The 12,832-nt window shown below is 36.2% G+C and overlaps 1 protein-coding gene across 1 annotated transcript; it reads right to left on the minus strand.

Annotated features, from left to right (window-relative positions):
- Nucleotides 1–200: 200 nt before the first annotated feature.
- On the minus strand, nt 201–2,868 carry LOC116115476 (ankyrin repeat-containing protein ITN1-like). Its single transcript, XM_031401627.1, has 4 exons — nt 2,772–2,868; nt 2,627–2,686; nt 994–1,460; nt 201–800 (listed from the first exon to the last, which is right to left on the minus strand). The coding sequence occupies exons 1-4, from the start codon at nt 2,866–2,868 to the stop codon at nt 201–203; spliced, it is 1,224 nt and encodes a 407-aa protein (XP_031257487.1).
- Between the last annotated feature and the right edge of the window lie 9,964 nt (nt 2,869–12,832).

Below are 12,832 nucleotides of genomic sequence, written 5' to 3' on the forward strand. Positions count from 1 at the left end.
CTAGCTTAAGGGAGGAGGGAACCTAACATATATTTTATTGCACAATTTTGGTATAAATTTCACGTTCCTGAATTGTAACATTACAGATATGAAGAACCTATTATCTCAAATCAAACCAGGCCTCTTAATTTGGTCTGTTTTATAACGGAAACCAAATAGTACTGTTTTCATTGACAAATAGAACCTAAAATCATCAAAAATTACCATCTAAACTTTTTAATTACACTGAGTAACTTCTCCTTCTTAGGTTCCGTAGCTTTCTCTTCTTTGAAGGAAAAATTATGTTTACGCGGCTTGAAGAGAGCACATCTGCGATAGGTCGAACTCACAATATCACAAATGAGACGAGATTGTAGAATTATGTAAAAGATGGCTGGACCTGAAGCAATGCCGGTAACAAGATAAGCACACCACCTCTTTGGGTCATCGAAGACAATGAAAAACGTTGTACAAAACACTACCATCATTGCTACTACTGATAAGAAAAATGTTCGAAGTCCTATAAGCAACATCGTAGGCAACCACCAAAAGAAATCTTTTTCCCCATAGCGCGCAGTCAGAATGGATAACAAGGTTAAAACGGAGCAAGAGGATAATACCAGCGATGCTCCATCTACTATGTCAAAAACAGTGAATGAATCTTTTAAAAGGAAATTAGGTGTCCCAGTGTCTTGTTTGGTGCCACCTGGTGTAGTGAAAGCAGCAGCAAAAGCTACAGTAGGAATAAGTGTTGCCACAATCATGCATGAATTTGCAGTGCCCTTCATCCATTTCTCTTCCTCCTTTTTTAACTTCTCATGCTGCTCAGAAAATAAAACTTCAGGAGTCTTCCCTTCCATTTTTTTTTGGGCGGCGGGGGGCATCCAGTGGATTGATAATTTCTCGCACTTCCTACAGCTAATGTTATGAAATAAGTTACCAAAGGAAAAAAAATAAAAGAAAAAAAGGTTTTATTTTACACACGAGAATATTGATCATTATTTAAATAATTACCTCAAACCATAACAACTCTCGCTGCAGTTGAAGAGCTGCTTCTGATACAATACTGAGCCGATCTGGTGGTGCCAGAATTCTAGCAAAATGCAAGATATTATTCCCTTCATTATCTGTGAATGGAACTATTAAATCTTTAAATGAACTAATCTTATGTATAAGTTTGAAGATGTTGTTGTGGCGATATTTTACAGCATAATGAAAGATTGTATATCCATTGTCATCCACTTTAAATACCAAATCAGGATATTCTCGAATAAGAATGGTTAGAAATTCAATGTTCCCTTGTTCTGCGGCAACAAATATTAGATTACGATCTATTGGCATTCCAATCAATCGTGAAATGTCTGAATCCTTCAAAACTATGATCTGTTCCCAGAGGCGTTTGATCAGTTTGGTTGCTTTTGGGTCCAGCTTCTTTTTGAGGAATATGAAGCGACTTGAAATTACAAGTTTCATTAAGTCAACTTTAGTTCACCGAAAAAGAGATTTCATTTTGAACAGGTGATTCTCGTGTAGTACCCGATCAGTATTGATATCAATGAATAATAAATTAATTTATATACAAATTTTACGTTTTCTAACACCAGAAGGAAAACATTAATCTTAGTGATTTAGGTGCAAATTTCCATATCAGTTTTGAAAGGAAATACATAATAACAAAATATTTTCTGTTTGAATGAATCTATAAGGAGCAAAATCTTAAGCAAATATACCAGAAAAAACAATAGAATTGGCAAGAGACATATGCAATTTTAAGTTAAAAAACTTCTTCGATATGAAGAGATTAAAAACTTACGAGATCGAATGATCCACTTAAATCCACTATAATAAAAAAAATGTTTATAACAACCACAAATCATCAATAATATTCCACCCAAAATTTAGAGATTTATCACAACTCTAATAAAGTAAAACACACAAAAGAGTTACGAAAAGATAAAAGTAAAATCACCAGCAAAGCACCCGAAATGCAGATTGTATAACTCCAAACTCAACCGTTAAAATAAAAAATCAATCATCCAGATTGAAGAGCAAACGTCCTCTACATTTTAACAAAAAATCAGGTTGATCAGACTAGAGATGACCTTTCGATCGTCACGCTGTAGAGGGACTGACGAACTGAAAAATTTTGTAATCCAACTCTTTGATTTGACTATCTTTCATGAGGCAAAACTCCACAAAAAAGATGACTATTACAAATCTAGCCGTTGGATGTGAAGATCTTGCCATCAACAACAACGTTTTAAAATTTGAGCAAAAACAAAGTAAAATTCATTATTGGATCGTCACCGAGATAACCTAGTGTGGCTGTCTCTTTCTCACTTCTACATATTTTGTATCAATAAACGGTATCCTATTTTTCGCACTACTCACCCCCTCCAAAAACGAATAAAGCTGTTGCAATTTTTTTTCTTTTATTTTTGGGTTTTAGTTTGGGCCATCCTCCACGCGAGAGAAACCCAAGCCCAACAAGTTTGCACTCCTAAATCAAAATTGTCAAATGGAAAGGTTAATTAGGTAGTGGAAGTGTTAAAGATTTGAGAAGACTAGCATAGACTGAAGCATCTTTCCCAAAATCCTTGCGTATTGACAATAGACATTCGAGCCAAGGCATGCAAAGCTGTCTCACCTTCTGCATCACTAGCAATTGCTAAACCGTCATATTTCTCCACCAATTCAAGCGCAACATCTGAGAATGCAACAAAGCAAATGGTGGATGGAACATAGAACCAATTTAAAATAGTATTTTATCAAAAACATGTCTGGGTTCGTACCATAAAAACCATTGCTTATCACATTGACAAGCAATTCGAGGCGATGGTTATTGTCGAATGACTTAACAGCAGTGATCTCATAAAGGTATTTTACCATCTCTCAATGGCCAAACAAAGCTGCCATATCTAGTGGTAGCGTATCCATTCAACCTAGGACCATGGCTAAGTCTTTACTCTCATTCTTCACAGTGTCAATTTTTTTCTCTCTGGGACCAACATTTTCTTTGACCTTATCCATCATCAGTTTGGCAAGTTTCATACTTCCGCACGCGACAGCGAGAAAAAAAGGCGCATCTCCTGCTTTATTTTTCATATAGGATAGATCCATTTTTTCTTTTGGCAAATTTTCTAACAACTTTTTCACAAAGGTGGAGCGCTTAGCTGCAACAGCTATGTGAAGAGCAGTATCCTCTTCTTTTGATATCCTAGCTGTTATATCAATTTCATAATCCTTATAAATTTTTTCAGCGCTCTTCCAATCACTGTCTATTGCAGCTCGATACAATTTTAAGTGTCAACGTCTCTCCTTTTCGTCAGTCAAATTAAAAAAAAAAATTAAAAAAATTAGTAAATTAAAGATACAGGTTGCGAGAAAAGTCTAGAGATAGAGAGAATTCGAGAAGAAAAACAGTGGCAGTGTAATCTCTTAACTGAATTATGCTTAACCGTTTCTTAGCTGGAGTACAGGTGCTTATATGCAAGTTCAGTCAATGAGCTGAACTGGGCTAACATTCATTGACTAATCATGGAACAGAAAACTACGTCGTTTACATTAGATATAACTCCTTAAGCTATGTCGTTTTATATGAAGTGGACCAACTCCTTCTAGCTTTCATTCTCGACAATTTAACCCAGCTACTTTGCATAGTCAATATTCCCCCTCAAACTAAACCGTGTATCTTCAAGCACTATCTTCCAGCACTCTGTGCACTTTCCAGGACTTTATTCATCAGCCGCATAGTCAACATTCCCCCCAAATCAAACTGCACTTTAATTCTGCACATCTGATGTTAAACTGCATTGTAACTCTGCACTGGACTGCCTTTTAATACTACACATCTAACGTTAGACTACATCTTAACTCTGCATATCTAATGCTACATTTTAGACTGCACTACAACACATCTTCAACTATTTAGTACAAGAATCAACCATTCAGGACACCAATACAATGAGTTTTGTAGGTCTAACGTGACCTGTAGTCTGCATGTAAATTTTAGCACAATTTACTTCGTAAACAGACTTTCAATTATTCAGTATACCAACTACACCATGGAGTATTTTAAACAAAACCATTAAGTATACCAACTACACCATGGAGTATTTTAAACAAAACCACAGCAGCTAAATATTTTTTCTGAAGACTTGAACCACAGTCAACATCAACAAAGACACATTCCTACCTATATAGGAAGTTCGTTGCACCATTGCATAAGTACTTCATCTATACATTTCACTGTTGTTCAAGAGAAATGACATTAAGCTTCTTTCTTAACTCAGTGAATTGAGCTACTGAAAGAGGTTTTGCAAGACAATCGGCAATTTGTAGTTTAGAGGGAACATATTGAATCACCATTTTCTTAGCCAATACTTGTTCTCTTACATAATGAGCATCAATCTCTATGTGTTTGGTTTGAGCATGAAACACGGGATTGGCAGCCAAGGCTCCTGCACTCCAATTGTACACCATATAACAAGAGTATTGTGAAGGATTATACGTAACTCAGAGAACATATTTTGTAACCAAGCCACTTTTATAGTTATGTGAGCAAGCGCCCTATATTCTGCTTCAATTGAAGAGAGGGCGACCACCTTTTGTTATCTAGAGCTCTATTGGATGAGATTAGGTCCCAAGTATACACAATAACCACTAGTTGATCAGCGATCTTCTAAGCCACTTTCCCAATCGGCATCTGCATAACATTCAACATGTAAAAAGCTAGCTGGTTTAAACTGAAGACCATAATCTAAAGTACCTTTAACATATCTAAGGACTTGTTTGCATGCTTGCCACTGAAGTTTAGTTGGAATTTGTAAAAACTGACTAGGTTTATTAACTGTAAAGCTAATATCTGATCAGGTTAGAGTGAGGTATTGAAGGGCACCAACTATGCTCCTATATAGACTAGGATGATCAAATAGTGGACTATCATTGGGAAACAACTTGGTACCTAAAGCCATAGGTGTTAAGCAAGCATTAGCTTCTAGCATTTTAGTCTTGAGAAGGAGATCTGATGCATATTTAGACTGTTTAAGATGAATACTACTGGCTGATCTACTATTTCTAAACCTCAGAAATACTTCAAGGAGCCCAAAGTTTTTAGTGCGAACTGAGTGTTAAGATCCTAAACTAGTTGGAGAACATAAGTGCCATCAGAACCCATGATAAGTATATCATCCACATACACTAGGACATAAATCAGACCAGAATTGTGCTTTAGGATGAACAAACTTGAATATGAAACTGAGTTGACAAACCCTTTGTTGAGAAAAGCAGTTTTTAACTTGTTAAACCATGCCCTAGGAGCTTGTTTATGGCCGTACAGAGCTTTATTTAGTTTGCAAACAAATGAGGGATGTTTAGCATCCTCAAAACTAGCTGGTTGATGCATGTAGACTGTCTCATTCAGCTTACCATTTAAAAACGCATTATTCACATCAATCTATTGAATGTCCCATCCATTTGTCACCGCTAAGGTGAGAATAATTCTGATTGTTGACGGCTTGACAATCAGACTGAAACCTCAAAATAGTCCTAGCTAAGGGTTTGTTGAAAGCCCTTGGCAACTAGTTTAGCTTTGTATTTTTGGAGGGACCCATCTGCATTAACTTTGTTTAGAATACCCACTTATTTCCTACTATGTTCATATTATCTAATGAGGGGACAAGAGACCAGGTATTGTTCTTGATCAAGGCTTCAAACTCATTTTGCATGGCATTTTTCCATTCAGGAGTTGCAAGTGCTTCAATTACAGTGGTGGGTTTAGGCATTATGGAATTCTAGCCAGTTGTGAACAAAATTTTAGGAGTTGTAGACTGATCAGCATCAGGAGACTTTGTAGGTTTATGAGAAGCATTTAAGAGAGTTGCCAAGGTAGTATCATCAGTGGGTTCTGCAGGCACTGTGACATCAGTAGGAGCAACAATAGCTGATTTTGATCTTGTAACCATTGGGTGGACATTAGTAACTAGAGTAACCCGATGAAGTGAACTACCATGAGATCTAGAGGAGTTAATAGCACCCGTAGGATAGGAACATGGTGAAGATCTTGCTACAGGTTTAGCGAAGGACGATGGATGGGCTGAGGAAAGTGTGAGATCAATTTCGAAGGTATAATTTGATGGAATGTAATTTGGAGATAAGGTAGGGAGAGAGGACACATGCTGAGATATATCAGATAATGGAGAAGAAGCTGACTGAGGTTGGTCTGAAGATGATGAATCAGATTTACTGGGTAATTGGGAAGAGGCTGACTGAGGTTGTTTTGAAAATACTGAATCAAGTTGTTGCGGGGAGCTAATAACGTGAGGATTGGGTCATATTGATGGTGAAATAGATACTGATGAAGTAGATGTTGTTTGAGATAATAATGGACCTGTAAAATGCTTACCAACTGCTATGATGTTAGGTGAAGTCCTAAGCTGAGAATTAGAAATTGCAGAGGGGACAGAACCATTCAAGGAAGGACTATGAGAGACAATAATACAAGGAAAAGACATAGAGGACTAATCTGAAGATGTGGTATTAGGTGATAGACTAGAAAGTGCATTTAAAGTAGACACTGAACATAAATTATTACATGAAAAAGGAAATTCAGACTCATTGAATTTTACACTATAAGTAATGAATATTTTTCTATCTGACTTGAAACATTTGTACCCTTTATGCAATAGACTATAACCAACAAAAACACACTTAGAAGAATGAAAATCAAACTTATGAGAATTAAAATTTCTAAGATAAGAAAAGCAAGCACATCCAAAGACTTTTAAACTATCATATACGGGATCTTTACGAAACAATTTTTGATATGGTGAACTATGATTAAGAACGCTAGTAGGCATCCTATTTATGAGAAAAACTGAAGTTTCAAATGCTAACCACAAATATTTAAGAGGCATGGATGCATGCCCAAGTAAGGTAAGTCCAATTTCAACAATGTGTCTATGCTTTCGTTCACTCCGACCATTTTGTTGAAGAATTACGCACAAGAGTATCTAAATGTGATGCCTGTTTCATTAAGATAAGGAACAAGAGCCTTATACTCTCCTCCTTGATCAGATTACAAGAATTTTAGCTTTGTATCCAAATTGTCTTTCAGTAAGACGATGAAATTGAAAGATAGATGCATGGAGAATCAAGCATATCATACTATAACAAGTATAGTCATAGTTTAAAAAAAAATTTCAAACAAATAGAAATAAGTAAGGTAGAACAAGTTACCTTAAGCCCTTAGCAACCTTGGAGACTCTTAATTTCAAGAGAAATTAAGCAAAAGAGTATCCACACCAAGGGAAGAAGAAATTTGACCAAGAGGGAGATTTAGGGTTCTTAGAGATTTTCTGCACATCTGATGTTAAACTGCATTGTAACTCTGCACTGGACTGCCTTTTAATACTACACATCTAATGTTGGACTACATTTTAACTCTGCATACCTAATGCTACATTTTAGACAGCACTACAACACATCTTCAACTATTTAGTACAAGAATCAACCATTTAGGACACCAATACAATGAGTTTTGTAGGTCTAACGTTACCTGTAGTCTGCATGTAAATTTTAGCACAATTTACTTCATAAGTAGACTTTCAATTATTCAGCATGCCAACTAAACCATGGAGTATTTTAAACAAAACTATTCAGTATACCAACTACACCATGGAGTATTTTAAACAAAACCACAACAGCTAAATATTTTTCCTGAAGACTTGAACCACAGTCAACATCAACAAAGACACATTCCTAGCTATATAAGAGGTTCGTTGTGCCATCGCATCAGTACTGCATCTATACATTTCACTGTTGTTCAAGAGAAATGACATTAAGCTTTTTTCTTAACTCAGTGAATTGAGCTACTGAAAGAGGTTTTGTAAGACAATCGGCAATTTGGAGTTTAGAGGGAACATATTGAATCACCATTTTCTTAGCCAACACTTGTTCTCTTATATAATAAGCATCAATCTCTATGTGTTTGGTACAAGCATGAAACATGGGATTGGCAACCAAGGCTCCTGCACTCCAATTATCACACCATATAACAGAAGTATTGTGAAGGATTATACCTAACTCAGAGAACATATTTTGTAACCAAGCCACTTCTATAGATGTGTGAGCAAGCACCCTATATTCTGCTTCAGTTGAAGAGAGGGCAACCACCTTTTGTTTTCTAGAGCTCAATTGGATGAGATTAGGTCTCAAGTATACACAATAACCACTGGTTGATTAGAGATCTTCTAAGCTACTTCCCCAACCGGCATCTGCATAACATTCAACATGTAAAAAGCTAGCTGGTTTAAACTGAAGACCATAATCTAAAGTACCTTTAACATATCTATGGACTTGTTTGCATGCTTGCCACTGAAGTTCAGTTGGAGTTTGTAAAAACAGACTAAGTTTAATAACTAAAAAGCTAATATCTGGTCAGGTTAGAGCGAGGTATTGGAGGGCACCAACTATGCTCCTATATAGATTGGGATGATCAAATAATGGACTATCATTGGGAAACAACCTGGTACCTAAAGCCATAGGTGTGGAGCAAGCGTTAGCTTCTAGCATTTTAGTCTTGAGAAGGAGATCTGATGCATATTTAGACTGTTTAAGATAAATAACGCTGGTTGATCCACTTGCTTCTAAACCCAAGAAATACTTCAAGGAGCCCAAAGTTTTTAGTGCGAACTAAGTGTTAAGATCCTAAACTAGTTGGAGAACATAAGTGCCATCAGAACCCGTGATAAGTATATCATCCACATACACTAGGACATAAATCAAACCATAATTGTGCTTTAGGATGAACAAACTTGAATCTGAAACTGAGTTGACAAACCCTTTATTAAGAAAAGCAGTTTTTAACTTGTTAAACCAGGCCCTAAGAACTTGTTTAAGGCCGTGTAAAGCTTTATTTAGTTTTCAAACAAATGAGGGATGTTCAGCATCCTCAAAACCAGTTGGTTGATGCATGTAAATTGTCTCATTCAACTCACCATTTAAAAACGCATTATTCACATCAATCTGTTGAATGTCCCATCCATTTGTCATGACTAAGGTAAGAACAATTCTGATTGTTGAGGGCTTGACAACCAGACTGAAATTCTCAAAATAGTCCAAGCCAAGGGTTTGTTGAAAGCCCTTGGTAACTAGTCTAGCTTTGTATTTTTGGAGGGACCCATCTGCATTAAACTTTGTTTAGAATACCCACTTATTTCCTACTATGTTCATATTATCTGATGAGGGGACAAGAGACCAAGTATTGTTCTTGATCAAGGCTTCAAACTCATTTTCCATGGCATTTTTCCATTTAGGAGTTGCAAGTGCTTCAGTTACAGTGGTGGGTTCAGGCATTACGGAATTCTAGCTAGTTGTGAACAGAATTTTAGGAGTTGTAGACTGATCAGCATCAGGAGACTTTGTAGGTTTATGAGAAACATTTAAGAGAGTTGCCAAGGTAGTATCATCAGTGGGTTATGAAGGCACTGTGATATCAGTAGGAGCAAGAACAACTGATTTTGATCTTATAACCATTGGGTGGACATTAATAACAAGAGGATTCGAAAAAGTGAACTACCATGAGATCTAGAGGAGTGAATAACACCCGTAGGATAGGAACATGGTGAAGATCTTGCTACAAGTTTAGCGAAGGACGATGGATGGGCTGAGGGAAGTGTGAGATCAATTTTGAAGGTATAATTTGATGGAATGTAATTCAGAGGTAAGGTAGGGAGAGAGGACACATGCTGAGATATATCAGATAATGGAGAAGAAGCTGATTGAGGTTGGTCTGAAGATGATGAATCAGATTTACTGGGTAATTAGGAAGAGGCTGATTGAGTTGTTTTGAAAATACTGAATCATGTTGTTGTGGGGAGCTAATAACGTAAGGATTGGGTGATATTGATGGTGAAATAGGTACTAATGAAGTAGATGTTGTTTGGTATAATAATGGACCTGTAAAATGCTTACCAACTGCTGTGATGTTAGGCGAAGTCCTGAGTTGAGAATTAGAAATTGCAAAGGGGACAGAACCATTCAAGGAAGGACTGTGAGAGACAATAATACAAGGAAAAGACATAGAGGACTGATCTGAAGATGTGGTATTAGGTGATAGACTAGAAAGTGCATTTAAAGTAGACACTGAACATAAATTATTACATGAAAAAGGAAATTCAGACTCATTGAATTTTACACTAAGAGTAATGAATATTTTTTCATCTAACCTGAGACATTTGTACCCTTTATGCAATAGACTATAACAAACAAAAACACACTTAGAAGAATGAAAATCAAACTTATGAGAATTAAAATTTCTAAGATAAGGAAACCAAGCACATCCAAAGACTTTTAAACTATCATATATTGGATCTTTACGAAACAATTTATGATATGGTGATCTATGATTAAGAACGCTAATAGGCATTATATTTATGAGAAAAACTGAAGTTTCAAATGCTAACCACAAATATTTAAGAGGCATGGATGCATGCGCAAGTAAGGTAAGTCTAGTTTCAACAATGTGTCCATGCTTTCAATCACTCCAACCATTTTGTTGAAGAATATATGCACAAAAGTATCTAAATGTGATGCCCGTTTAGGGTTTAGGGTTTAAGGTTTAAGATAAGGAATAAGAGCCTTATACTCTCCTCCTTGATCAGATTACAAGCATTTTAGCTTGTATCCAAATTGTTTTTCAACAAGACGATCGAATTTGACAAAAAATGGACTTTACCTCAACCTTGGTTTTTAAAGGAAACAACCAAGTAAACCTACTATAATCATCTAAAAACTAAACATAGTATCGAAATCCTTCTATAGAAGGAAAAGGGGCAAGACCCCACACATCAGTATGGACTAATTCAAATGGAACATTAGCTTGGGATTGTGATAGAGGAAAGCTAGTTTGGTGTGATTTTCCCAGTTGACATGCATCACAAAAAGACACAATGGGAAAATAAGGAACTTCAATGTTTTGACAACTTGAACTGGAATCAAATTTTAATTGGGACAGAATTTTGTGCAAAACAGATGCATGAGGGTGACCTAACCGCTTATGCCAAAGTATATGATCATGGGGTTGTTTATTTACAACAAGATAATGCAAATCATCAGTGAAATGTTTACAATCATTATGCAAAGCTGAAGTAGACAAAAAAGCATCAGATTTAGGACAATGTGAATCATTATGTAAAATATTATGTTCTGACATGGACACACCAGATTCAGAAAAATGTGAAGTGCTGAGTAAATCATTATTTTGTGAAGAATTATAGCACACATCAGGATCAATAGTAACGGTTTGAACATTAGAAAAATCAAGTAGACAAGTTTTATTGCTCTGTAATGTATTACATTTCAAAGCTGAAGCAGATACTACTTTATTTACAACATTATCAGAATTAAAAAATGTTGCAGGAGACTCTTTAAAGACAAACTGATTGGATTGATTATTTGGTGAACAAGTTGTTAACTTAGAAGGTGTAGTGGTTGAAGAACATTGATATGGTAAGCTAGTTCGAGATATACAACCAGAATCAAACATATGGTTTTCTGACTCAGAATTTACAGTAGCAATAAAAGTAGAAGAACTGGGCTGTCTATATGCGGATTGAGCAGAAGGAATGTTGAGTTGATACAACCCTCCTTTAAGGTCCCATTACAATAAAATTACTCTTGTGGACTTGTCCTTGACAATACAACAATTAGAATCAAATTCCACAGTCACATTATTATCCTTTGTGAATTTAGAGATACTTAGTAAATTTTTTGTAATTTTGGGAACACAAGGAATATTTTTAAGGTGCAAACACTTAGATTGTAAAGTACTTGGCAAAAGAGAATGACCGGTATGTGAAATAGCAAGATACTCACCATTACTAACCTGCAGTTTCTCTATTCCATCAAAGACCTTGCTGATATTCAACTGGTTTAGGTCAGAAGCAACATGATCTGTCGCAATCGAATCCTTATACCACATAAGATCAACTAGAGAATAAGTAGTAGCAAGGGCTATTGGAGAGGTACGCTGAGTCTGATGTGCCGAAGGACTATTGTAGTTGCTAAGAGTGCTAGTAGCTGATATGGAATAAGAAGACTGAGCACCATGTTTTGATCCAATCGAGGCAAAATGTGCTTGACTGTTAACTGATAGTTGTTGGCTGGGGACACTAAAACTTGAAGAAGAATTAAAGTTGGTATGTAGATGATCAGTCTGAGGATTATAGGCCTGCTGCGATAGTACTGTTGATGCACAGATCCTGGCTGAATATTCTGACTTACGAGAGGAAGCTGCAAAGTGGAAGAATGAAAGGTATTGACAGGTTGTTGAGGCAGATGACCAGAGTTGTAGAAATTTTGGTAATTCTAATTCTGAGAAGGATTCGTAGGCAATTGCAGGTTGCCATTGTAAGTAGTATTAAATCAGTGATAACACTGAACTGATGAATATCTAGCACAATGAGGGTTACTAAGGAAGTTTAGTGAAAGTTTAGTACTAGGGAAACTGTCGTGAACTGACTTGGGATTATTTTGGTTAATCTGAGCTACTGATTGTGGACCATTAAAGTTGTCATAACTGTTATGTAAGCAGCATTTGCAGAACCAGTAAAGCTACCAGAATTGCTATTTAAGGCTATATTTGTAGAGCTATTGTATAGATCTACTGAGTTAAACTTCCCCAAGCGTATTTCATACTTTTGAAGCAAGAACTGAGCTTCTTGCAAAGTAATGGAATCAACCTTTGACTCAAGTCTTGAGGTGAGATTAACTACCACAACATCATATTCAGGCCCCAAACCATCTAACACAAATTGTATTAAGTCTTCATCAGAAATGACTAATCCACTCGCAG

Source organism: Pistacia vera, unplaced genomic scaffold (assembly GCF_008641045.1).
Source record: "Pistacia vera cultivar Batoury unplaced genomic scaffold, PisVer_v2 Contig742, whole genome shotgun sequence".
Lineage (NCBI taxonomy): Eukaryota > Viridiplantae > Streptophyta > Magnoliopsida > Sapindales > Anacardiaceae > Pistacia > Pistacia vera.

What these genes read in the sequence shown, in the direction of transcription:
- LOC116115476 (XM_031401627.1), bottom strand. Translation starts at nt 2,868, where the DNA reads ATGGTAAAATACCTTTATGAGATCACTGCTGTTAAGTCATTCGACAAT. An exon ending in AATTGCTAGTGATGCAGAAG is followed by an intron (nt 1,461 to 2,626) that starts GTGAGACAGCTT and finishes GGTGAACTAAAG; the next exon opens with TTGACTTAATGAAACTTGTA. An exon ending in GAGAGTTGTTATGGTTTGAG is followed by an intron (nt 801 to 993) that starts GTAATTATTTAA and finishes TTTTCTGAGCAG; the next exon opens with CATGAGAAGTTAAAAAAGGA.